The 27,934-nt window shown below is 42.4% G+C and overlaps 3 protein-coding genes across 4 annotated transcripts in view; 2 read left to right on the top strand and 1 right to left on the bottom strand.

The window, feature by feature from the left end:
- Positions 1-757: 757 nt before the first annotated feature.
- On the top strand, positions 758-11,017 carry nrde2 (NRDE-2, necessary for RNA interference, domain containing). The gene is made up of 16 exons (XM_046063366.1): positions 758-940; positions 2,366-2,451; positions 2,796-2,889; positions 3,358-3,582; positions 4,287-4,476; positions 4,691-4,824; positions 5,737-5,857; positions 5,990-6,162; positions 6,294-6,465; positions 6,587-6,807; positions 6,920-7,403; positions 8,463-8,872; positions 9,062-9,201; positions 9,490-9,631; positions 10,443-10,514; positions 10,619-11,017. Exons 1-16 carry the CDS (start codon positions 758-760, stop codon positions 10,742-10,744), a joined length of 2,973 nt encoding a protein of 990 aa, XP_045919322.1. The 3' UTR covers positions 10,745-11,017.
- Positions 11,018-13,746: 2,729 nt separating this feature from the next.
- On the top strand, positions 13,747-21,392 carry calm1a (calmodulin 1a). The gene is made up of 6 exons (XM_046063453.1): positions 13,747-13,876; positions 19,104-19,134; positions 19,287-19,430; positions 19,530-19,636; positions 19,820-19,955; positions 20,198-21,392. The coding sequence occupies exons 1-6, from the start codon at positions 13,874-13,876 to the stop codon at positions 20,224-20,226; spliced, it is 450 nt and encodes a 149-aa protein (XP_045919409.1). The 5' UTR covers positions 13,747-13,873; the 3' UTR covers positions 20,227-21,392.
- Positions 21,393-24,015: 2,623 nt separating this feature from the next.
- The window catches only part of ttc7b (tetratricopeptide repeat domain 7B), a 33,294-nt gene continuing 29,375 nt past the window's right edge, over positions 24,016-27,934 (bottom strand). For both annotated transcript variants that reach the window (XM_046063454.1, XM_046063455.1), the window contains one exon: positions 24,016-26,241. In XM_046063454.1, the coding sequence (XP_045919410.1) occupies positions 26,094-26,241 (148 nt within the window). In that variant the 3' untranslated portion in view covers positions 24,016-26,093. The remainder of the gene's footprint in view (positions 26,242-27,934) is intronic.

Here is a 27,934-nt window from a genome sequence, read left to right as displayed (position 1 = left end):
ATCCTCCTTTGTCCACTGGCCTCTGCAGCTTTCGCAGGTTCATCCTGGGGCGTTTATTATTCCATAAAAATGTATTACAAAGTTGATCAAATTGTTTGCATAGCGCAAAGGAATTCGGACTGGCATAGCCTGTAGCAAATAGTTAAATTTCGGAGCACAAATCATTTTAATGATGTTTGCCTTCCCCCGCATAGAGAGATACAATGGAGACCACCGCTCTAAGTCAGCCCGCAGTTTGTCCAGTAGGGGGTCAAAGTTTGTTTTAATCAGATCCGTCAATATGGGGGGGAATGTTAAGCCAAGATATTTAATGCCTTTCTTAGGCCAGGCAAAAGTGCCTGACTGGAAGAGGGATTTGGGACAATATGGAGTGAGAGGAAGAGCCTCAGATTTTGTCCAGTTGACTTTATAGCCCGAAATGGATGAGAACTTGTCAATAATTTTGAATAGTGATGCAAGAGACTGTTCAAAACAAAAGGATATCGTCTGCATACATCATCAATTTATGACATTTTTCACCAATTTGTATGCCTGGAAATGCAGATTCTTTACGTATAGCAACCGCTAGTGGTTCAAGTGCAACTGCAAAAAGTAGAGGAGAGAGAGGATCTCCCTGCCTCGTGCCTCTTTCCAGTTCAAATGGGAGGGAGATGATACCGCTAGTAAGCACTGACGTTGAGGGATGAGTATATATGAGCCTAATCCAAGCTATGAACTTTTTGCCGAAGCCAAAACATTCAAAGGTGGAGAGCAGATAATGCCACTCCACCCTGTCAAACGCCTTTTCGGCGTCCAGCGAGATAGCAGCCATGGGAGAGGCATTATCCTGAGTGGCCCACATAATATCAAGAAGTCTTCTGATGTTGTCAGCCGAGGAGCGCGAACGTATAAAGCCGACCTGGTCAGGATGGATCAAGGAGGTTATTACCTTGTCCAGACGGTTAGCTACAATTTTAGATAGTATTTTACTGTCGCAGGAGGTCAAACTAATAGGTCTAAAATTCTTACAGTCTAGAGGGTCTTTTCCTTCCTTCAAGATAAGGGTGATAATGGCCTCGGATAAAGAGGGAGGGAGTTTACCCTTCTCGAAAGCTTCATTATAGGTGCCTAAGAGTAATGGTGCAAGTTCCTCAGCATAAGCTTTATAAAACTCGGCCGTAAAGCCATCTAAACCCGGTGCTTTACTTGAAGGGAGGTGTTTAATAACATCCCTTATCTCCTCAATAGTAACAGGTGATTCAAGGCGTTCGAGCTGGTCCCCCGACAACACCGGCAGATCAAGAGTTGACAGAAAAGATGTAATGTCATCCCTGTCCCCCCCTGCCTCTGAAGTATAGAGTTTTACATAAAAGTCTCTAAAAACTGTATTAATCTCCTTGGGATCAGTCAGGACAGACCCATTGTCCCTCCTAATAGCAGGAATAGTACTCATTGCTTCTTTTTGTTTAATGTACCTGGCAAGTAGTCTACCAGCCTTGTCACCCTCCTCAAAATATTTCTGCCTTGCCCGAAAGAGAGAGAATTCTGCCCTCTGGGTCATAATTGAATTAAAATCATATTTTAGTCTAGTCAACCTGGTAAGATTTTCAGAGGACATATTTTTTTTAAAGTTAGATTCTGCCGTTATGATCTGTTTTTCAAGCTCCTGGAGCTTAGTATTGTTTTCCTTCTTCCTGAATGACGAGTATTGAATTATGTGGCCTCTCAAAAAGGCTTTCAAAGCCTCCCATGCTACCCCTGCCGATGGAGCCGTTGGGAGATTGGACTCTATATAGAGGTTGATTTGTGATCTAAGAGATTCCTTAAAGGTCTCATCTAATAGAAGGCTAGAGTTTAGTCTCCATCTAGTTGACCTAGCCGGCTTATTAAAGGACAGAATATGGAGAAATATTGGACTATGGTCTGAAATAATTATATTACCAATGTCACTCGCCCCCATAGCTGATACCAATGAATGAGACACCAAGAAAAAATCTATTCTGGAAAACGAGCTATGTCGTGAAGAGAAGAATGTGTAATCCCTCGAAGATGGGTTTTGTAACCACCAAATGTCTACTAGACCGGATGCTTTGGACATATCTTTGAGCACTGCGTGTGCCCTATTGGTGCGGACAGATGGAGAGCTACGATCTAATATAGGGTCCATTACCTCATTAAAATCACCCCCCATGATAATTGGATAGTCTCCCATATCATTTAGTTTCTTCTCAAGTAGCCCAAAAAATGCCGGATCGTCTCTATTTGGGGCGTACACATTCGCAAGTATAATACTATTTCCCTGGATCTCACAAAGCATCAACAGTATTCTCCCTTCCTCATCTGCACTCTCTTTTAAGCATTTAAATTGTAGCCGCTTGTTAACTAGAGTAGCCACTCCTCTGCTCTTGCTACTGCCACAGGCAGCCGCCACAAAGCCCACCCAATCACCCCGGAGCTTTTGAGATTCTTGTGGTAATAAGTGGGTCTCCTGCATAAATACCACATCACATTTTTTAGATCTAATGAAAGTTAATACCTTCCTCTTCTTCACTATGTTGTGGAGGCCTCTGACATTCCAGCTCATAAGTTTCAACCCTTTTGTACTACTAGCTGAAATAATGTATAATGAGTGTTAAACAAGCTTTGCTGTACTTTCCAAAATGACTTATTTATGAGTAACATCACTAAACAATAAGAGACAAAAAACACATTAAATTTTACATTAAACATACAGATAACAAAAGCCACAAAAATGCATCTGTAAGGCCAGACGCAAACACTAATCTCAGTTTGGTCCGTGACTCTCTAACTTAAAGCCGCTATGACCGTGCCCCACCCACCCTGCACCTGATGTCCTGCCCAGAATCAGGCAGTGACGACCACCCAACCTCCTACCTGCCCGACACGAGCGTAACCATTAACCTTATAATAACAAAGAGGAAGATATTTTGAACTCAGACAACGAGTTACACATTAAACAGAAGTCTGCATAAAGAAAAAAAATGATTGTGTGACCCAGGACGCCCCTATGCATAAACCAGAAAATGGGTGAACATTGAAAGGACAAGGCTTGGGCTGCCTCACCAATAAAGCCTCACTTTACATCATGAAATTAAGCAGCGGTGTTGCCTTGCACAATAAAGTGATTTTACTAACCTCCAGGTGAGTCCTCTCTGTGTTCATGCACGTCCGAGCTAGTGATAGACCCACTGAAGGGCTCAGCCCTCTCATAAAGTTGGACTCTTTGTCAAGTTTTAAAGTTAATATCGTGCTGGGATGGGCGCAGCTATTCCTCACGCAGCCATTCTCGTCAACCACGTCACGTGACTCCCTATGCAGCATTACCTTTAAATGTTATCATCTCCTCTCCCTTTCTAGGATGAGGTGAGTGCCACAGTGTTTGGAGGCGAGGAGGAGCGACCGGGCAGCGATTCGGCTGAACGTCGAAAGGCTTCCCACCGAGCAGTCCTGGAGAAAAAGCTGAGCATCGCAGAGCGCGCGGTGGCCACCAACCCCAGCTGCATAGCTCTGCAGCTGGAGAGGCTCAGGATCTGCCAGGAGCTCTGGGAGCCCTCGCTTCTGGCTAAAGAGTGGAAGAAGTTGGTCAGTCTACAGCCCTTATGTGTTTCCATGTAACTCACTAAGCGCTTTTTGTATTTTGACCACATGCAGCGCTGCAAAGTCAAGGTGCAATTACAGCAATGGTTTATTTTCTTTGCTCTGAAAATAACTGGACAAGAGTGAGTTCCTTCCTGAATCCCTGTCTGAGCCTGAAAAATAGTCATATTGCTGATTTTTGTCACTGCCCTATGCTGACCTAAGTGCATGTCTGTGTACCAAACCTTAGTCAATAGGTGCTTTTGACTTCATGCGGCGCTGCGCAGCACTGACTTAACGTGATGCATGCTGGACTTAAAATAAGACATGCTGGTTAGAAATTATGCCAGACTTTCACCGGCGCTGCAAAACGTCACTATGTTATATGACATTAAAACCTTGTGGGAGTTGCGTTTCTCCGGCTGCACCAAGTTGGAACCACACTATTGCGTGGTCTCGCGGCATTTGCAAAGAAAAATGCCACGAGACCAGGCAATAGTGTGGTTGACCAGGTCGGTCATTGATCTCAGCTCACAGTAACTTCACGCAGGTAGAATGTGTCCGACTTGCTGGCACCGTTTTTATATAGCCCGCCCCTGCAGTCGCCTGCAGCTCACGTTAGACTATCAAGTGGTCAAAAGTCAGCTGCAGTCATCTCGAATGCACCTATTCTAACGAGGCTTACTCCTGTTTTATTTACTGTATTTCAGGTGTTCCTCCACCCAAACAGTGCCCCCTTGTGGAGGGAGTATCTGCTGTTCACCCAGAGCTACTTCAGCAACTTCACTGTGTCAAAGGTCAACTCGGCCTATGGGAAGTGTCTCAGCACACTCAGTGCTGTGCGTGATGGTAGCATGGTCTCACACCCGGCCCTGCCAGGGATTGAGGAGGACATGTTAGGTAACAGATTTTTTTTTTGTCTTTACTTGCCCCGTTTTTCCACACTGACTCTGATTCAGATAGAATGGTTACACATTACTGTTACCCTGCTCAGTTTCTCAGTCAGCCCCGTTTTATAACTCACTTCTGTCATCATATTCTCTTTTGTTTCAATACAATAGGTTTTTGTTTGTACGCTCAGTGCTTATAGAAAGTCGTTTTTTTTTCTGTCCAGATATCTTCACCCAGCAGTGTCACTTCCTGCGTCAGTCTGGTCACTCAGAGAAGGCGATTTCTCTGTTCCAGGCTATGACTGATTTTACTTTCTACAAACCTGACAGCGTGCGAGAACTGTCCACCAAGCAGCAGGTAAACACACACACGACACAATTGTAAATCTAAACTAATCCTAATAAATAATCTTGACTGTAAAACCCAGTCCTAATATGTAATCACAGCTAAAAGGAATAGTTCAACATTTTGAGAAAGACACTTATTTCCTTTTTTGCATGGTGCAGTGACTTCCTAGAGTCTTGTAATCTGCGTGAGGTTGCCAGCCAACCAGCGGAGCCTCCAGGAAGTCACTGTGCCCAGGCCTCACCTTAGAGGTGGATTTTGTTACCTTTTGGACAGAGCGAGGCAAGCTAAATGTTTAACCACTATTAGTACTAGGGAGCAATGCTTTTTCGATTGGTTTCCCATTTTGTTTCTATCATTCATGTGCACAAGACAGTCAGGACACACATGCACATTCCTGCCAGGATTTCATTCATCAATAGCGGCCAAAAACAGCATACATAGAACAGTGCAACAATGGCAGCTGTGAAGAAGACTGCTAGCTAGGAAACATGGATTTAAACAACGCAGGATTTGAAAATTCCTTAAAAAATCACTTTGCAAATGTTTCATGAAAGGAAAGAAAAGCGTTCAAGATGTTTGTCAGACACTGAATGTAAAAATAACTTTTGTGGTATCGATCTTCTCATCAAACTATTGGCAAGAAAGCGAATATGCGTATTTCCCAAAATGTTCATTTCCTAATTAAACAAACCAGCAAAATGAGTGTTCTTGTATTTGTATCCCTGTGAGGATTATTTTTTTATACCAGTTTGAAGAAATTTGTTTTCACTTAGACTTGTCTTCTTTTAGTTGATGAGGGAGTACATACCTTTTTATAGGCATTGTAGCAATTCAAGAGGACACACACCGGTGCCCTAGTAATGTAAATAAGGAGGAAATTGTGTCTTCCTGCTGATTTGATGTTGTTATATGTGTGTATAGGTTGAGTTCTTTGAGCCGTTTTGGGACAGCGGGGAGGCGAGGGTTGGAGAGTTGGGGGCCAGAGGTTGGAAAGCCTGGATGCTCCAACAAGAGCGAGGAGGGTGGCTGCAGCCCAGTGCAGGTAAAACACACACACACACACACATCCTAAAGCAAAGTGAGGCAGGCTTTACTTTATTTAGTGTTGATGTAAATCCTGGAATGATCTCTAAATTGATCTGTGGGCTAAAATGACGTTCCTGTGTGTCCACAGAGGAGGAAGAGGACGAGGAAGAGGACGAGGAGGAGGTGAAGGACCGGAGCCTGCCCAGAGGGACAGTCTGGTTGCATGTGGAGTCGTCTCGCGAAGCAGATCACTGGCTGCCATGGAGGCCTGATAAAGCCAAGGGTCAGTCAGAAGAGGACTGCGAGGACCCGGACAGACAGGTACTGGTTTAAAGTGTCTCTGCTTATGTGGTATGTTTGGAAGCCATTTACAAATTGTTAACATTAAGCCACTAAATAGATGTGACCACTTTGTTTGACTTCCTCATCGCTCGGTCTCTCTCCAACTGTAGGTGCTTTTCGACGACATCGGCCCGTCCCTAATTTGTCTGTCTTCACCAGAGCTCCAGCTCCGTCTTATTCTCCATTTCTTGTCATTCCTGGGGCTGCCCGTAGACTCTGTACTCTCTGCTTCCCCCTGTCAGCCTAGCCTGCTGCTGGAGAATCTTTCTCTGCTCACTCAGGGTAAAAACACCACCATCGGTCAAAATACAAACTTTCTTTCTTTCTTTAAATACATCGATCAACTTGAAGCATATAATTGAGATGGAGTCATTAACAAATCTGGCACCATGTCACATCCTAGGTAATGAGCTTCAGCGTCCTCTGACCTCCTACGACCTACCTGACCCCGGGGTTAACTCTGTAGGTCACATGACCAATCTCCAGGGAACAAGAAAGTGGGTGGGGCTTGGGAAGCAGGGCGAGACATTTGTCACCAATGTGTTCAATATGATCCAACCTGTCCTTCCTGCCCGCCACCGAGCCATCCTCTCACTCAGCTGGACGCAGTACCAGAAACTCAAGGTAGGAGTCGGTTTATCTGACTCCCAAGTTATATTAAAATTGGAAGGAAAAACATTTAGGTAAACTTTGTTTAAAGTCAATAAAGTGTAAGTAACCTTTGTGTATACGTCAGGTCTTGCGCTGCCTGCGTGGCGGCAACAAAAAGCGCCTCCGCTCTCAGGGCAAGAGCAGCAAGCGGGTTACCAAACAACTGCTCAAAGAACCCGACAACCGCTCATCGTTGGTGCTGTGGCGGGAGTACGCCCACCTGGAGTGGATGCTGGGCAACCTCGACGAGGCTCACAAGGTCTTCTCCACGGCCACAGCGATAGGGGGAACCAAAGGGCTGCGGAGCCCCAGCCTCTGTGAGCTGTGTCTGCTGTGGGCCCAGCTGGAGGTGGAGGACGGGGCAAGTGTGCGAGGAGGAGGACTAACTGATGTCACCATGTCCCCAGCTGTGTGTGTACTAACCAGGCTAGCAGAAGGAGCCTCCTCATCCTCCCAGTCCCTCTCTCCGGTTTCCATCCTGAAAGCCAGGAAGTCGTATGAACAGGCTCTGACTGCCAGCTTGACCGCCCTGGACCAAAACCCCCACAACCCTCAGGCCAACAGAAAAGGTTCACTTTATCAATCACCTCTCTGTTTTATTAGCAAGGAGGGGCTTCATATGTCTTATAAAAGGAAAATATCAGTAGTTTTGCCCAAGTCCTGTTAACCCAATGTTATGGCTGACCATTTTTCCAAACATTGCATACAATTTGTTTAGATTCATGAATGCATATTTATCATGCAGCCAGTGTTTTCTAATAATTTAGAATAATTTATAGAGCATGAAAATCAACTTGCAGATCTTTAAAACTTGTGTAAAACATGTAATCCAAGGCATTTAGTCGCACACTTACTTGTCTTTTTATAAATCCATACACTATTATGGTATTTGGAAAATGGTGGTCAGTAACGTGAAGTGGTACAGTTTATAATTAGTAATAATTGGTTTCAAACAACAACCGTCAACAATAAGTCGTCATTAACAGTTGCACACCAGTCCAACGTGTTTTATCCAAATACAAAGTCATATAGCTCAACTTAGTGTCTGCCAGTACCAAGTACCGATCTGATACCGGTGCTCTCTTTTTCCTAAATTTAAAACTTTTATATCTCACTTTCACATAAGGTAACAAGAGGCCGGGGATTGTTGTGGCACTGAAAACAGAGTTGTGCGCTTAACTGTGACTGAAAACATGTAACTTATAGCAGATATTATTAGTATAATTACTTAAAAATAAATAAAAGCATTGCCAAACTAATAGCAGCCACTGGCCTTTATGTTTTATTTTATATCATTTACCACTGGGAGCTCTAAAGCAATCAGTTTCTTTTAGATTACTAATGGTAGTAGGAGTAAAAGCCACTGGAAACTTAAATGAAGTTAGTTATGTGATACATGAGACTACTACTACTGCTATACTGCTAACTAAAGACAAAAACAAGTCCCCCACAAAAATCCTCCCCCTTTGAATGCTTTTTTCACCAAATACATGTTGAGCTGTAAATAATAAAACTAATGCAGCAGAATTCCTTTTAGCTCACTATCATTAATGTGGTCGAATGTCTCCTGTAAAAATTTGATTTTATGTTTCATTTCACCATTTCATTTCTCATCATTCCACCACCAGGTCAGGAGGACCAGCTTGGAGAGAAGCTGAGGATGAGAGGCCTGGTAGGCTGCTACGCTCTGTTCCAGTACCTGACAATGGGTATCCAAGCAGCCAACGCTGTCTACAGCCAGGCTAGAGAGAGGATGGAGGAGCTGCACTGCACACTTGGCGAGCAGCTGAACAGTAACGAGGAGGCCAGCCTTGCTAGCGCTGATGCTAGCCAGTCTGCAGCTGAATCCAGCCAAACCAGCAGGCACTGTGTTGACAGGCTAGCCTCTGAGTGTGAGGCATTAGCAGTGCAACAGGCAGCGTTGCTTAGGTACCACAACAGCATCAGTGTGTTTCCACTGGCAACACTTAGACAGACGCTGACCTCTGCCCTCTCCACCTGGCACTGCAGCGCACCTCTCTGGAGTATATATGTACAGGTAAGCCATGGTCCTCATAAGATACAAAAACCCATTGCATTTTTTAATAATGGATTAAAATCAGATCACTGGGAATGAGCTTCACTAACAGCTACTTGCCCCATCTCTCCCAGCGTGTTGCACTTACTCTCTACCGAATCAGTACTTGCTTATTTTGGCATGATGACCCTCATGAGACTTGTGTTTCAGGTGGAGAACCGTTACCATAGTGCTGGCCGGGCGCGTCGCTTTTTTTACTCTGTAACCAGAGACAGCAGCAGTGCGGTGCCACGCCTGTTTGCCATTGTGGCTGAACAACAAAGGAAGCAGCTGGTGGACGCTGCTCAGAGGTGAGCGCAGAGAGGATGATGGGAAGGTGTGGGGTTATCCTGCACTCCCTTTGCATTGGAACAGGCATTGCTACAACCTCAGAAGATAAAATCAAGATGATCACAGTTTTCCCCTTTCTTTCTTTTTCTTTTTTGAGCAATAAGCCAAGAAAAGTAATTTTCACAAATATTCTCTCATCAAAATTCACGTGTCCTACATTACCTATTCATTGTTATGAAAACACCAGATTTTAGTCGCATTTTAAAATAAACTGTTGCAGATGCGGTAATTTTTTAAGGTCTTTATAGGTCTTGTTGCCATGACGCTGCCTTGCCTATCCTGCCAGAGAATGGCCTCAGCAACCGCATCGGTGGACTGTTTGAAAGTGCCATAGCAACAGAGACGGGTTCTCGCTGTCCTTTACTTTGGAGGATGTACATGCACTTCCTGGTGAGATGGCAAATAATGGGCACATACATTTACTGCTCTTGTGACTCCTTTCCTGTACATGACCAGTCAGTTGAAGGAAATATACATAAATAGGAGAAATTAATAAATTCATAATCTGTCTCAATAGTTATAGCAGCATAGTTACAGACTTTACTGAAAGGGTGTCACAGAATCACCTTGTCAAATATGCTTAGAGATTCAGACACAAAGGCAAAAAGCAAAACATGTTTAGGGCAGTTGGAAAGGTTGCATGTATCAATGATCTGTCAAACTAAGAGATAGTAATTTATTATATTAAGCTAAAAGAACATATATGTGGGTTAGTTATGTTGGGCACTAACTCTCACAGCAACTGACCAGTAAGTATAGTAGACTGGCCTAACCATCTGTCCACTTAAATTAGAGAAAATACATTTTGCATCAGAAAGCTTTACATATTTTCAAAAGAATCTAATTGGAAAATCAAAAAGGTGCTTTTCAGTAATGGTGTGAAAAGCTTGCTGTGCCTTTAAGATCCCAATTTGTTCAGTATGTCTGTAGGTTTTCTGTTCATTTTCCAAATATTGGCTTAGAGATACTAACTAATGCACACACTAAGACCAGCTCATACAGACATACTTTGTGTAATCTGCACATTTGAATACACAAATATTGACCACCAGTATAAAGTCTTAAGAGTGTGTGTGTGTGTGTGTATGTATGTATGTATGTATGTATGTGTGTGTGTATATATATATATATATATATATATATATATATATATATATATATATATATATATATATATGTGTGTGTGTGTGTGTATTTCTAGGTGTCAGAAGGTAAGGTGGATAAAGCCACAGGGATCTTCTACAGGGCTTTGCAGAATATCCCCTGGGCTAAGGTGAGGCACAGACTGCTTACTTAATTTTTATATTACGAGAAATTAACTGTCTGTGTGTGTATATGAATGTAAATTTGCGTTTATGCCATTGTGTGCGAGATCAGGGTTTGTACATGGACGCAGTACAGCTGTTCCCTGAGCATCTGCAAGAGTTTATAGATCTGATGACAGAGAAAGAACTCAGACTCCGACTGCCATTAGAAGAACTGGACATACTACTGGAGGACTGAACGCACGCATCTCAATCAAGAACTTTAGTTTTCTTTACTGACAACATGCTAACCACATATTGGCACACGTGATGGAAAGAACAGGAGACTGTATGCAAACTCAGATGCTGACACACATGTAGCTGCAGCATTAAACAGTGAAGTTGCAGTTATCTTATCTGAAGATGGGCAAGGAGCCGCCCTTTGTACATTATATTGAATGCTTTTTTGTCTCAGCAAATCACTTGAACTGTTTTAGTAACTGACACTGTCAATAAATACGATTCTCATTCATGTGTTGTGGCCCGTAGGTTTGTTTATGCATATCAGCACAGGCACACTGAGGTTTCAAATGTTATGTTATAAAACTCTGACATGCTTATATTAGCAGTAATTATAAAGAGCAACTTCACATTGGTGTCTAATGAAAGAAATTGTGAACAAATACTGAGATGCATGAGAAACATAAAAAATATTGTCACTATTATCAAATTTTAACTGCAAGTAGAAATGCTTCAACTTGTTCATAATGCTTTGGAAACCCCTGGGTTAAGACTCCAGATGATTATGAGGTTAAGTGACACTGTATCCCTGCACCTTGGTGAAATATAACCGTACCCAGATACCAAGAATAGAAAAACTGGCAGTGTCAAGTTTAGAAAGTTATCACTTTCCAAGTGGTGCTATTTTCAGTAGCTTTCAGTTATTTCTTAAATTAAATTTAGTTATGTGAACAGTGCTACTGTGGAAATCTGTCACAGAGGTGGACTATGTGCTGTTGCTGTTTTTGTATTTATTTAAATCCTCATCTTTTTAAGAATTTCATAGGGACATGGGCAATTAAGTCTCATTTTTAAGGCAACACATCCGTGCTTCATTTACTTCCTCTGTGGCTAGCGACTCTATTTGGCAACTCACCTGTGAATTACCTGCAGGGTTTTTTTACCTGCCCTATTTGTACATTACTCAACACAGGATCTTCGGTCCAGAGGTGGAGTCGCTCCCTCCTTCCGCCGTTGTCGCGCCGTGGTTTGACCATGGGGTTTGAGGGTTTGACGCATTGCAGATCCGCCCTGGCCAATCAGTGGCCTCTGTTCATTGTGCAGAATATTGCGGCTCTGCACTATCCAATCACAATGCGCCTTTCAAAATCAAAACTGCAACTTCACCAGTGCCGTCAGCCGCAGCGTTTACATCTTATCCTTCCGCCTGCTTAAAAATATGCGTAACACAAAATAGTCCACCGCTTTCCGTGTAACTTTCATTGATTTAAAAGACTAGTGTCAATAGACACAAACAAACACCCTTTTAAGCCTCTTTTCTTTCAAACAATCACTATTATGGACAACGCAATTAATTTAACAAAAGTTATGATTATCTTTTTTTTCCCTAGAGAAAATTGTCCTCATAATAATTCGCCACTGCATTTTACCAGGCTATATTTTAAGACAATAAAAACAATGTACATGGCACGTTATATGTTATGTAAGTAAATAGTCAAAGAAAAAGTAGTTTTTACCTGAACATACAATATTTTTAAGTCAATTTACAGGCAGTTTAACAGGTCCGGATTACAATAACATTGTCTGTGATTTTGATGCCATATGTAATGTCGGCCCATTGGTCAAGAGACATCAGCAGACATTGTGATTGGTGCCAGGTGAATGGGACACACAGCACCTTCATTTCTATGGCCACAGAAGATAATGCAAGTGTCTTAGTGTAAACAGATACTGGGAGGTATATGAGACAGTCTCCCAAAGCCAAAATGTGACTAATAACTCAACATAAATAATGGTTTCTGGCTCTGAGACAGAGAATCTCGTGATAAAATAAATATATATGTATATATAATGTATATATATGTGTATAAATAAAATATAATGTAACTGTGAATACTGGATTCAAAGCTAAACTTAAAATAAAGTTTAGGATTGCAGTCTATATTTGTGTGAGTTTTGATGCGGCATAAAGATTTTGAGACAAAAAGGTTCCAAATGGATGTACTGAAACCTTTTTTTGACAAACTTATTGAGTTTACCACAAACTCTCCTTGCTGTCCTCCAATATTAACAGACATCTAATAAAACTGCACTCCCTGTGAAAGTTTGCTGCAGTCTGCTTTAGTACCTGCAGAGGTCAAACTATTGGGTTTTGCAGCCCAATAGACCAACTGCCTGACGGATGTTTGAAGTCCCATGAAAGAAAACTCCTGTGAATTTGACAGCCTAAATGAGACTGATGAGAAGTCAGCTTGCTTTTTTATTGTCCAGCAAAATCAACACAAGATAAACTGAGATTAAGTCTTTCCAGTAGGTATCATCTCTCCCATCATGTACAGTCAGCCATGTATCATTATTTCCTGAATAAATGGCAATGATAATTAGCAGGGTTAATTTGATTAGGTTTAGGTTTAGTCACAGATTCTAAACTTTGTCTAGTTTCATTCAAATTGGTTAGTGTGAGTTTGGTTTCTGATTGCATATGTTCAATAACAGAGAAATACACAGCATCAAGGTGGATTACCAAAGTGGGCAACTGCAATGTGACCCAAGGTTCAATGCATGTCATGCATGCAGATTTATTAGGGATGGTGCACTGCAGAAGTAGAAATGAAAACATCAGGAGCTGATGGTAAATTCTTACCCTAATGACCTTTTAACAGGTTTGTACACATTGAAGGAACTTGACTCCATCTTTAAGTTGCTCTCAATGTAGACTACACAGTTTCAAAAGAATTACAGAAAACAAACAAAGCTGAACAAAGGTAGATATACAGAGCTATTATGTAAATAGGCTACAGGTAGGTGTAAATCTTACTGTAACTGCAGGCTTACTTCGCTTCTCTTTGTAAATGGAGGCTGTTTTTTAAACTCAGCAAGCCAGATAAGTATCGTTCCTGTGTGTAATACGACATGCTCAGACACGGGTACGTACACAACAACAGGCTCGTGTGTATGTGTACGTGCGTGTACGTTTGAAGAGCGAGGACGCCTCAGCGAATGTGTCCACGACGCGGAGGAATACATTGGGCCGTAGAGGAGTGGTTTGTCCTGCCTGCCCGCCCTCAGCAAGCCTTGCTCAGTGGCAACCGTCCATTTCCTCTCTCCCTGTAGCGGTAGCACACCGACATCTCCAACTCAAGCAGACATGGTGAGTATTTAACCTACTATAATTTGTAGAATAAAGGACTTGGAAATTGTGTAATAAACTTGACTGAATGTCAGCCAGAGTTTCTTAAGTCTCTCCGGATAGTCATTTTGTTGGAAATATCCCGACGCCTTCATTGCAGAGAGCGCGAGTAGAATGGACTCGGGTGTAACAGTTACCGTTGAGTTAGCTAGCTTCAAGCTAACATTGTGGCGGCTAACGTTAGTCAAAGCGGCTCGCCGCTACGCGGGAGAAGCTTATTAACGTTCACCGTTGCTTAAGCTATTATCCGCCACTGAAATAATAACTGTAGTTGATATCACCCCGCTCTATAGTGTGCTACCTGTTAAAGGTGGCTACATTTTTACAGTAACGTTAGTTGTGGCGGTTCGGTTGGCTGTCAATGTTAGCATCACAGCTAATGTTAACTTAACGTTACATTCCTAGTTCCTTATTTTCCGGTATCTATGACACCGGTCAACCATGCGTTTACGCTTCAATTGTTGTGACGTTTGTTTGTTTCTGGATTAATGATTGAAATGTTCAGCATTGAATGTCTATAATTGGTGATGCCGGTCTTGCACCGAAATCTGTGACCAGTGCGATTCACAGACATTCAGCTACGAAGGAGACTGATGGGTGAAGTGTTGGTGGGTAACGTTACAGACAGATGTAACGTAACTTGCACCTTTGACCGCCAGTTCCTGCTACTACAGCTATCACTCACTGTCACCGTAACAATTGTAAAAACGTCACTTATGCTCATAGCTATCGACAACGCCCATCAAAGTACAACATGTAACAATTGTAAAAACGTCCGTGGTGACAGCAGTCTTAATTAGGTCACAGAATATTTTGTAACACTTGTACATGGTCACATTGCCACACTATAAACCAGATATGCTTCACGTTCGCTACTGTTAATAAAGCTGCTATTTCAACATGTTGTTGATTGCTGTTAGAAGTGTAGTATGTCATATCTAACTGAACGTAGCAAGCAAGAAGAAAATATTTTTTTTAATTCCTCCAATCTGAAACTGTTAAACAGTATAAATGTTTCTAAATATTTATCTCCCTCCCACCTCTGGTACAGAACTGTCTGCATGTCTGTGAAATGTGGCTTCTTATTAAATGTCCCTGGATCAGTCCCCAGGGAGAGGTAGCATCATAAACCAGTCATTGTCTGTAGTTTGTGGGGGAGTTGCTTACATTCACATACATACAGTTGTTGCCATGTGGAAAATTGATTATATTGTGTGGTGGACCCCTTCTTCAGGATATATTTACGCCATCTGGACGCAAACCTTGTTTGACAGATGTAATCTGCTGAACACTTTGCAGACTGTTTTCTTTCATTAAACAGGCAAAGCTTTTTACTTCAGTAAACTTTATTAGTTATGGAAATGCATTTTTATAAATCCTTTCACAACATTTCAATTCATGTTTGTAGTTGATCAGTTTCAGGATCACTTCTTAAAGCTACGAGAGCAAATTTGTTTCAGTAGCATTTTTTGTTATATTTGTTGAAATTCTCTTAACATCACATCAGCAGTCAAAAAATCCAATGCTTTGACACTAAAATGAAAACTATACGGTATCTGTGGCTGTCGCAGGACTGTAATGAGCACAGCCAGTCATTTCATTCAGCCCACCTGCTTATCTGTCTACCTACTGTGACTTGGAGAGAGGGGAAGGGATGGGGTGGGATTTATTTTGGTTGGATAATTTTAAAATGTAGCTGTCTCTTGCTAGTTTCTCCAACATTACGTTTCTTCCCCTGCTTTAGGTGAATTTTGGTTGGTGGTATTCTTTAACACATCTCCTTACATCTTAACTAACGCAGTGTTGTGTGTCAAAGAGTGCATCTGGTTTTGTGTCCCAGCATCTCATTATTTACTAAAAATTTTTGCTATAATATTGCTATAGTAAAAACCAGCAGGTCAAACTGGTGGACTAACCTGACTGAGTTTTTTTGTTCATTTTAGTTGTTTCTACACCTGTAGAATGACAGGCGTAGCAGTCTGTTTAAGTAGCATGTAGTTTCTCAGCAGTGAGCAAATCCTACTTAATTTCTTGAGATGTTTGAGGTATTTGTAACATGATAAACATTACTGCTTAAAGATAACAAGTTATTGCAGCTTACAATTTCAGGTTACCTAAGCCAGAGTCTGTCAGATTTAAAACCGTGGTGTTTGATATTTGTACCAGTAGTCTGACATGTTTTCAAAATGAAGTATGGTAAACTGCTGAGCTACATATTACTACTAATTTGAAGGTTCCTATGTACATTTTAAAAGGGATTTGGTATTCTGGCCCCTTACAGGCATCTGTGGAATTAATTTCTGTAGCTATCTGTTAACATTATTTACCATAGGTACATGGTTGGGTTTTGATAGCTAATGCAACATGGTTTGACAAAGTTTGATACAGGAAGTAGTCATTGGGATTGCGACATCTCTGTTGAAGTTGTCACGGTTCCTTGCGATTTGTGGGATTTGTTTGAGGCAGAAAGACTTGTCTTGAAGTCAGCATGTTCACCATAAGCCTACTTGATGTGAGAATAGGCCTATACTGGAAGTAAACTAGACACATTGGTGTGTTCGCACAGTCAGCTTTGATCATCACAGTGTGCACAGACTCGGTGGATGTGTATAGGCCTACATCTTTTACACATCAGCTTTTGCTCTGCATTGCCACCTGTTTTATGGTGGTGGTGATCGTAAAGATGGAGAACAGGCCATAAAATGACCACAGTTAGAGCCGCTGTTGGTAATCACAGATTGATCTTGATTTTTTTGTAGCAGTGGTGGAATCAGTAAATAACAGGAACGTGGTCTGTCAGGCATTGCAGCGCCATGAGAGGAATCTGACCTGGGTATTAATAGGGTTAGCAGCTTGTAAACCATCGCTAGAGCGCGTACGTACATGGACACATGCACATCATCATTGTCGTTATCATCAGCCTCCAACTCTGAATGCCTCGTTATTATTGAGTGACGGTACTAATGCCGTGTGAATGAAACATTTCAGGTTTGACCATTATTCGCACCTCTCTGCTTGACTTCGTCAAAAATCATTATCATTAATATTTTTGTCAATATTGAGATCACAGTTATTTAACAAGATTGACTACTCATTGATTTGGGACACATGTATTTATTGAACTTAAAAAAAAAAAAAAGATAATGTATGTGTGTATAGGGGCCCCTGCCAGTGGGGGCCATTTGGTGTGACCCATGATGCTGTCTAGGAGGTCAGATGAGCAGCCAACTGATCCTCCCTAGGAGCTGCAACTGTAGCAGTGAGATGACAAGCAACAGATTAACACATGCATATAGACACACACAACACCCATGTGACCTCCCCCAGTCTGGACACTGTTACTCTCACATGCCTTAAATCACTTTTCCTGACACATTTGAGTGACCTCCTCTGGCCTGGCCTCCTGGCCTCTAGACAGACACGTTCTTTCTCTGTTGAGGTGTTGAAGGCTCTTCATCTATTGAACTACTGCAGGAGGTGGACACTTCATCTGTGCATCAATCTGTACTATACATCTGCTGGGGAGATGAACAGACCGCTAAGACATCACTGTCATGCCTAGGCTTACACACGCTGACATGGAGGCACAGGGAGCGGGGTTCTCCAAAGCTTCACCCAGTTGGGAGTCTACTGCAGCCAGAGAAGGACGGTGTCTGGTCACGTACACTCAGCACCGCAAGACACAAGGACAGAAACAAAGACCGTTAAGCAGGTGAACAGACAGATTCATTAAGAGACAGACAGACATACGAGTGGACAAGTAACCAGGAAAACGTCAACAGAAAGACCAGCAGTTCCATCAGCTCTACATCCAGCTCATGGAGGAGACAGACAGGTCTGTCAAGTCAGCGCCAATCCACTGACCTTTGCTCCTCCAGAGGGATTGTGAAAACTTCTGTCATCTATGTAGCCATTTACTCACTCTGGATGCATTGAAAGACAAGTCCTGCAATTATCCTGTCAGCTGATCATCCTTCGCCTGTCCATCAAACAATCAAGCAACTAACAACTATCTGTTCTAGCACCTACACAAACCAGGACTTGGACTCAAAGTTTTTTCCTCATCATATGTAACTATTAAGATGGAAAAAGCTTCTGTCCACCATTCCCTCTGTCCAGCCGTTTTACAAATCAGGAGCGACTGATAGATGTCTGGCCATTTTTTTTATCCAAGTATTCCTCCCGTCCCAAGTCGTCATACCTGCCCTTGCCAGCATCCCTTCATCATGCTGCCGAAGAAAGTTGCTATGTACCCAGCAGAGGATGAGCTGGTGAGCTTGTCCACGGTCTATGACCTCTTGGACGAACAACAGCACTACTACAAGGAGCTCGTCCAGCAGCAGGAGAGGAACTACAGAGCCTTCCTGCAGATGTTGATGGACTCGTCGTCCAGCCGCATGGACAACCTGGTCAGAGAGCTGCATGACCTGAGGAACTGCCTGCATAGAGCGAAGGCCGAGCTGGCAGAGGTTAAAAAACAGGGCGTCCAGAACAGCAAGCGGGCCGAGTACCTGGCTGAAGGATTGGTGATGGTGCGGGGGGCGCTGGATGGCCTCAGTATCAAAACGGGACTAACTGGTGGAGGTGCAGGAGGAAGAGGTGTGGATCTGAAGCAGCGCAGAGGAGGTGGTGGGTTAAGGCTGGATGGAGGAGGCCGAGGTGGAGAGGCGAAAAAAACAGAACCGAAAGCAGTAAAGCTGGTGGCAGACCTCACAGATATCCACTTTGACGACATAAAGGTTGTACACAGATGTACACATAAAGCTTTAGTGTAAAAGTGTAAAAACACAATTGCGTGTTGTTGCATCACTCTGAGTGTAGCTTAAAATATAGTTATTACTAGTTTCTGATCCCAAGTGCTCCTTTGTGTCTGGTTGTTATGGTCACAGCACTTTACCTGTGACACACCCTAGTTTTAACAAAGTGTCCTTGAAAGTATATGATCACTTGAGATTGTTGAACACGTGGTGTCGATTGCTGATTGGCTGTTGGCAAGGAAGTAGAGTTTTTAGCATCTTGTAAGTAAATGAGAAATACTGCGTTGGTCCGGGATCTGGCTTAATTGAGACGTGTCACTGTTTGCGTCCCAACCATTAACTGAAGTATTAAGCCGTTTTGCTATTTTTGTAGTATAATGTTTCTCCTCTCCCTTCCTTTCTCCTGTCTTCTCTCTGTTTTTGTTTATTAGGCTGACCAACTAACAGAAGAGCAGATTGCAGGTAAGCTGACAATATTGAAACACTTCTTCACCATCTTTACCAATAAACACACATTCTCTTCATAGATATGTGCAGTATCAGCTGGAATATCAGTGCTGTTGCTATTGTTTTCTTTTTCATCCTTACCTCTCCTTTTCCTTGTGCCTATCCAGAGTTCAAGGAGGCCTTCTCCCTGTTTGATAAGGATGGAGATGGAACCATCACTACTAAGGAGCTGGGCACTGTCATGAGGTCACTGGGTCAAAACCCAACTGAGGCCGAACTCCAGGACATGATCAATGAGGTGGACGCAGATGGTATGCTATGATTCCGCCTCAACATGGGGAAGGATTTTGTTAACTATGTTAACTGGTTGTATTTATAACTTGCTTCTGCCCTTTTTCTCTCCCACCCAGGCAACGGGACCATTGACTTCCCCGAGTTTCTGACGATGATGGCAAGGAAGATGAAGGACACCGACAGTGAGGAGGAGATCAGGGAGGCATTCCGGGTCTTTGATAAGGTAAGCTTTATAAGTTTTGGCATTAATACACAAAACTCAGTCTGAAATCAGTGTTCCCTAAGTTTGAGATGACAACAAAAGAGAGGGACTACATGCCTGTTTGGCCTGACAACAATACTACACAGAGTGTCTTCGTTGTAGACCATGTGTGACTGACTGTAATGCTGTATGTTTGTTTGTCAGGATGGCAACGGTTACATTAGCGCAGCAGAGCTGCGTCATGTAATGACTAACCTGGGAGAGAAGCTGACAGACGAGGAAGTAGACGAGATGATCAGAGAAGCAGACATTGACGGAGACGGACAGGTCAACTATGAAGGTACTGGAGCTCAAAGATTCTCCAGTGTTATGATTAATTATATTTATGGAGCAGAGCTGAATTATGTAAGCTGACAAACACTGATGATAGACAGAAGCTCTGTAGTCATTTTGTGTGTATGAGGGAGTGTCTAGTGGCTGGGTTCTTTTAGCCTAATCAATTATGATCTTTTACTCTGCTGTAGTACAAGTGAAACACTGTTCCTGATGGGTTTTTATTGTTTTTTTTTTCCCCTTCCACAGAATTTGTTCAGATGATGACCGCCAAATGAACTGGGCTCATGTGAAAGACAAAGAATCAGTCAAATGTTTCACTTACCTCCTTATTGCAAAAATCTACATTTATTCATACTGTTCTGTATAGACAACTTAAACTGAATGTTGGAAAACTGAAAATCTGTCCATATAAACAAGCTCAAAAAAGGTAAAAGACAAAAAGAAAACCTAAATGAATCTGCATGTACTGGCTTGTATTCCTGCCCCCACCCCCCCACCCCAGCGCTGAGCTGCCCAATCAGATCTCAAGTTGTTAGCCAAGCAGCCTCTCTGCAGCTGGCTTGTTTGGCCACTGCTCCTCTGCTTCCTGGTTCCATCTGCCTGATGTCATGATGATTATATGGGCTGGCTGATTGCCTTTCTTCTATGACTTCCTATTTTCTTTTTTTTCTGTTCTTCATGCATGCAGCTTTAGATGGGTTACTGTTGAGAGCCCCGTGGCAGAAAGCTGTTGTTGGGCCTCAGGTTGTCCTGGGACCCACAGAGACGAGGGAGGGGTTAGTTGACAGATGGGTGGGAGGGAGTGAACCAGCCGAACCTTTGCAGTTTGCTTAACTAAAAGAAGTCAGTGACGATAGAGATATTTTTAAGAAAAATATTAAAATGGAATAAACAAGTAACTCATTTTAGATTCTGTGTTTCTGGCATGTCAGGATACTCGCTTTATCCTTTTGTGTGTTTACCTTTTTTGAGGGAGAAGCCTGGGTGGGGCATAGATTTGAGACCCTTGGGTGGTGGGTGTTCTAGACTATTTGGAGGGGTTGGGTGGGCTTTATTAAAGATGATATACACAAGCAATGTTTGGGGCGATATCATTATCAGTCTTTGCATAGAGATTAACGAACGATGAAATAAGTTTGTAAATCAGTAGAGAACTAAAACGTGTGGTTATTCCTCACTAACGCATGCAAGCAAGGTACAGTGTATTGCCTCAAAGGTTGTATGTGAATCATAATTCTACAAGGGTGTTATTTTCAGTTTAGTGGGGACGGGCTCGGTGCTTTGCGGCATTTCTATCTTGTGTTTGTGCGTGAGTGTGCGTGTGTGGGTGCGGCGAGGTCCGACCCAGTCCAACTGTTCGGTTTAGTTCAGTTGATCTGCATTCCAAGTTGTACATGCTAGTCTTTACATTTTGTTTTTCCAATAAAATACCATGAACTAACATCTTGTATCAGGTCTTTGTCTTAAAAATGAGCCGACTTGTGTTTTCTCTCAGTGAAGGCTGAGTCTGTGGGGGAAGAGCTGCTTTAAAATGACTCATCTGTGCTACTTATTACATACAGTGTCTTTGTAACTCTGTAAAGTAGACACTAAAGCCCACATAAAAACAAATTTTAGAGGGGAATTGGTCAGCTCCTGCATTCCTTAATGAACGGTTATCAGTTCAGACAGTTGGTCTGGTTTTCAGAGAATGCACCAGATTAGAACAGAAGTTGCAACTAGTCTGTCTTTTATACCATATTAGCACAGTGGCTAGGTGATTGCACAGTATGGGAAATCAAATGTCAGGAATAAAGTAATACTAAAACCCTCTCTATTTAAACACATCACCATGGTTACTTGAGTTGTCTTGTTGATACAGCTGTTCATAAAAAAAGCACCTGACAGAACGACATACACATACAACATCCTGTCAGTGTCTGTTGTGTTGAGGGAGGCTTTTTAAAACATGGGACTACTCAAAGGTCTGTGTGTATGGAGGGGTGTCACAAGGGCTTCTCCAGATCCACCAGTCTGTCTACAGATGAGGAGGTGTTGCTAGGCAACAGAGCCAGGCACGAGGTGGGTGGACGTGAAGGAGAGGGAGCAGAAAACTGTGGGAGTTTGAGGAGAGCGCAGGGGGAGCTGAAAGACAATAATAGAAACCCAGGACTTGAGGGAGAGGAAAAAAGCGAGGGATGAAAACAGATGCACAGTGCATCTCAAAACCCATAAAACGTCTCCTCCTAAGATACATCCCTATTTCTAATACAGAAGCTGGTACTCTGATGGAAGTTTTAGGTGTAACGAAGACACCAGAGACTTCGCTTCATTACTGGGGAGCTATGTTAATAAGCAGCCCAACGTCATGTTTGTACTTGTGGTGTATGCGCTGATGCTACTTTCTAGAACATACAGACAGAGATGGAGAAGTGAAAGAGGTGTTAGGTTTGTCCATGTATCACACACACATTCAGTAGCTGTAGTTACACGACTGTCTGAAGTGTATTAATATATCTTGCCGCTTGCTATTAGTGAGCTGCCACTCCAACGTTAACAGGGTTTCCAATCCAGAAGCGTCTTTCTCACATTCGCTTCAAATTCATCTCACACATGTACACAGAGTGTATCCTTCACAAACATATACTCCCCCCACGCTGAGCTCCAGCTTTCACCTACATAAATGTTTTAGTTTTTCACCTGACAGCCAGAAGAATGGAGTGGACAGAGTGTGTGTGTGTGAGTGTTGGACATCCCATGATACTGTACAGGGTAGATATTCAGCATATTTGTTTCTAAGATTTGTTTTATTGACAGATGCTCACTTTACAGTGCAGTTTGAATGTACAGAACAAACTTAATAGTAATAATAATTATTATAATAAGCCAACTTAAATTTGCGTATTACTAATGAACCAAAAACAAACAACAAAAAAGAAACCAGTAAGTATAATAATAATAAATTCTTTCTTTTCTCTTTGTCTTTTTCCTTTCAAACTTGTATATACATTGAGGAAAATCACCATTTTTAAAAAATATTTTAGCCGTTGCAGATTGTCAGAATTGATAAATGATTTGAATCTGCACGTTAAAAGTTTTCAGCCTTCTGGAAGAAAATACTCCTTAGAAAAAATACTACTTTTTTCATATCAGGACAGAGGAATGATCCATTACAAACTAAGGTCTAGTACTCAACATTTGACTTAAATAAACAAGTGTTCACAGTAAATGTACTCATGGTAAAGAATGGTCACTCCCACAGTGTTAAGATCGTGTTAACATGTAGTCGGACTGCTGCTTTACTGTCGAGGAGGTTAAAATAAGATGCCCTGTATCCATTTGAGAACCACGTATCTCCATATTTGGCGACTTATGAATTTTTCAGAAAAACTTAAGATTGAGTGTTCCTTTATGAAGCTGAAAACACTTGAAATGTTGATGTTCTACAACAACTGTGCTCCTCTACAGGTTGAAAAATACCTAAGCTGATACACTTAAGTTTATTTTAAGAGTTTGAATCAGCCGCCAGATGAATCTACTATTGTGTACCTCAAATTGTACTCAGGTACAGTCCAACCTGTCTTATTCTGTAACTTCTAAAATGGCTGTCTGAAGTCCTCAGCATATGGTTAATGATATTTTCAGAGTAATGCTGATCAAATGTACAATCAATATCAGCTCCGCAGACAGTGCTCCTCTGGGCTGCGGCCATGACCTTTCAGGGGGGGGGCTAACTATTAGTGATACCCGAGAATCCAGCAGTAGCGAGGGGGCTGAGTGTGAGACTGAACTGTAGATTCCTGACGCTCTAGGACAAAGCTTGTCAGCGCTGTAATCCCCTGATAAAAGGCAAACAAAAGGAGGACACACCTATCCACTGACAGACACACACCTGAGAAAGTAACACACACTGCTGGCCCTGAGGTCACAGCCAGAGGGAACACCACACACAGACACACAGGTTTGTCCTAAACACACTAAACATTTGTTTCTCATTAGCACATAAATTAGGAGTAGAAGAGACCGGGGGGAAGAGCATTAAATGTTTTCCATATTCAATATATCAGACAGACAGGAAGTGCCACTTGTTTTTCAACCACTTTTATTATCTTTGTCATTATTATTATCCTAATTTCAGTCATTCATTTACACCACAAAGGACTCGTGTCAACAAACTGAACCACTTCATCCTTTTATCTCTCCAACAGCATCCCATCACTCTCCAGAAAATAGAATTATAATTTACTTTCTAAAATAATAATAATAATAATAATAATAATACATTGGGAACAATCAAATATACAACAATAATCCATTGTCTTTATAATCAAAAATCTAATGGAAAAAATATTCATCTAGTTGTATTTTAACATAACACAGTCACTGGTTGCATTTACACACAACAGAAAGTCGGACTTTTTAGAAAATGTCTGTAACAGATTCCTCCCATTCACGCTTACAATGTGTTAAAATAAAATGTAACATAGGAGCTCCAGCTTTCCGCGAGTTTATATGAATGTTAACCTGCGACATTGTGGTGTGGGGGTTTTGAAAGTTGCACTCTTGTGTTCAGCTTGTGTGACTCTAGCTGCTCACGCTAAAAACCGTCAGCTTGTCCAAATAGATCAAAAGTATAAAAACATTTACAAACGCAAAAGTGGAAATTGGACTTATTTCACAGCAATAGTGGCATTTTGGGGAAATACGCTCATTCGCTATGAGGTGAGAAGTAGCCGTTGGTTAGCCTAGCTTAGCATAAACAATGGAAACGGGGGAAAGGCAAGCCTAGCTCTGTCTAAAGGTAATAAAGTCTGCTTACCAGCACCTTGAAAGCTCACTAATTAGCATGTTAGATCTCATCTGTCCGTTGTCCATTGCATTTGTTTTATACAAATGTATGCCAGTATGCAGATTTTGTTACCACGCTAGATGTTTCCCCACGTTTCCAGCCATTTTACTAAGGTGAGTTAATCGTCTGCTTTGCAGTAGCTTTACCTTCACCGTACATCTACGTCTCAGCAAGAATGTAAAAATGCATTTCGCAAACAATTACTTGAGCTTCAAAGCTTTTTTTTGGGGGGGGGGGAGAACTGAATTATAGCGCACATATTTGAACATTTTGTAAACGGTTCAACAAACGAGCATGTAAAGGCTGTACACTGGGGATAAAATGTGCTTTTATTTAAAAATGGAGAAAAGAACAACCCACAGCCGTCCCTCGGACATCAGCAGTTTCATATCTGATCTCCTGTGTGTGTAAATGCAGCCTGTGTTTTGGCATTAACGTCACTGACTGAGTCTTCAGTGCTCTTATGATCATGTCTGTTGATCCTCCAGTAGGTTCTCAGAGATCTGGCTTTCCTGAGCCAGCTATACAGCAAGTGAACATATGAGTGTTATCAGTAATATTTGGCTTATAAAAAAACATTAATAAAACTTGCCCATAATTCATGGTGTGTCAAATTTGCTAGATGTACCCTCAGTATGTGAAAGGAAAAGCAAACTGTGCGGGCTCGTAAATTTTTGGACTAAATAACTAAATGTTATTAGGCTAGCAATGGCAGAGTAGGAATTCAAAGTGAATCTTATTTACATGTGTGAACAGGACAAATCATCTGCAAATCACATACAAGCAGACACAAATATGCACATGCAACATGTTGGCACACATACACAGAAATGGGTCCACAGTCAAAAACAGGCACACAGAAAGTGCAGATCGACACAGAAAGTGCAGATCGACACACACATGCAATGTATCCGCGCACTGACACATGCCCCCCATACACACACACACGCACACACAGCCAGGGCTCACAGCCACAGCAAAGCATTGTGGGAAGGGTTGGTGGGTGGGGGGAAGCGTGTATGTATGTTTTTGAGTACGAATTGCATTTACTGTGTGTGTGTGTGTGTGTGTGTGTGTGTGTGTGTGTGTGTGTGTGTGTGTGTGTGTGTGTGTGTGTGTGTGTGTGTGTGTATCTGAGGGTATGGCATTTAAACCTTGTGTAAGTGGCATGCATGCAGGCATGCTGTGTGTGTGTGTGTGTGTGTGTGTGTGTGTGTGTGTGTGTGTGTGTGTGTGTGTGTGTGTGTGTGTGTGTGTGTGTATGGGGGTCACTTGTGCCACAGTAGTGAGGCTATAACTGTCAAAGTGAATGTCTCATAGTGCTCTGGGTATGATGGTGAAGGGCAGAATGGGGCTGCTGGCCTCCAGCTCCAAGGCAGTGAGGAAACACTCGGTGGCAGCGGCAGCGTTTCCCTGAGCCTGCAACACCTCACCCAGGCTGTTCCACACATCATGAGCCGTGCTGAGGGGAGGAGGGGAGGAGTAAGGAGAGGAGGGGGAGGAGGAAGGCAGGAGGAGAGGAGGAAATAATAGATTAGGAAACAGGAGAGAGGAGAGGAGGTCGTAGGAGATATGATAGGGGAGGTGGATAAAGAGGAGAGGAAAAGGGAAGTGATGAGAGAGAACGGGGAAGCAAGGAGAGGAGAGGGAATGAAAGAGTAGAGGATGGGGAAATAGGAGAGAGGAGAGGAGAGGAAAAGGGAGGTGAGGAGAGAAAAGAGAAAAGAGGAGAGGAGAGGAGAGGGCAAAAATATTGTAGTGAGTTTCCCTAAAATATAACAATCATGTACATTGCACTGATAACCACACACACCTACCTGTTGACCTGCACAGCATCCCTCAAGACCTTTTCAGACAGACTGTAGCGCTGCAGCTGGTGAAGAATCAGACCCTGACGAGCGGTAGAGAGACAAAGAATAATAAAAAACCCTTTCATTTACTTCCATTAAAAGTAAGCTTTGATTCAAGTTTGACCAACATTAAGGACATTAATAAGTATGCATGCTAGTTTGGGATGGAGAGGACAGTGCTCCAAATGGGACTGAGCCAATAAGAAAGAGGTAGAGAGAGAGCATAAGAGGGAGACCCTGATCCCTCTCTTCGTGGAAGGTCTAATGGGGCCGTCTCTTACAGAAACACAAACCCTCAGGCTGTATGGACTCTGCAGGAGGACGGGACAGGATTTTTTATGTTCCCAAGAGGCCGCATTCAAGAACAGAGCAGCAGGAGAACATTAGAGTGTGTGTTTTGTGTATTACCAGTCTCTGCATGGTCTTGACATGCGTCGGGTTGATGGACAGGGCCTCTTCATACCAGCGTTTGGCATCGTCCATGTTGCCCCTCAGCTCGGCTATCTGCCCCCTCATGTACAGCACGTTATGAGATGTGGGGAAGAGGTTGGCGGCTTCTTGTGTGCAGGCCGAGGCCTCTGCAGGCTTCGACATGCCGGTGTACACCTCAGCTGTTAGAGAAACCCAGACAGGGAGGAGAGATTGCAAACATGAGTGTTAGGTGCGAGTGCAGCAAGTTTAGTTTTATTAAAATGCGCAACTTGCAGCAATTTCATACATCAGTTTCTTTGTCGGATCAGCCAATAGCTTGGTATAAATACTGTTAACAAAAATAACAGACAGGCTCTAAATTTAGGACTGCATTCCCTATAAATGCTGTTGCTCTGTGGTACAAAGAGGATGCTGCCCCATCACAAGTAACATTTCTGAACCTGTCAAACTGAACGGATGTATCAAAATTAGATATTTTAACAGTAGTCTTGACATTTGCAGCTCTTGAGTTAAAGTAAAATCATTTAAGAGTCACAAACAGGAGGTAAACATATTTATGGAGGAAACATTTAAAAAAGGAATAATGAGAGAGAAATGAGAGGTAATAGACACAAGTCAGTTGTTCTCCCTCAAATTGTATCAATAAGACAAACATTTTCAGTAGCAAGGTCACCTAATGCATGCTGTGTATCACTGCAACGACGACAGAAAGATCCAAAGAATGAGACAGGAAATGCATTGAACTGTCTGCCTGTCTGTGTCCGTGATTGGATGATTATATTAGCTGTGTCGCCAAGCTGGAAATGACCACCTCTGACAGGAAGCAGCTGGAGAGATAAACAGGAGCACAAACAACCTCCGTCTGTGGGTGTG

The sequence above is a fragment of the Micropterus dolomieu genome, linkage group LG11, assembly GCF_021292245.1.
Source record: "Micropterus dolomieu isolate WLL.071019.BEF.003 ecotype Adirondacks linkage group LG11, ASM2129224v1, whole genome shotgun sequence".
In the NCBI taxonomy this organism is placed as follows: Eukaryota; Metazoa; Chordata; class Actinopteri; order Centrarchiformes; family Centrarchidae; genus Micropterus; species Micropterus dolomieu.
Note: the sequence above shows the minus strand (reverse complement) of the source record. Positions and strands in the feature narration are given on the sequence as shown.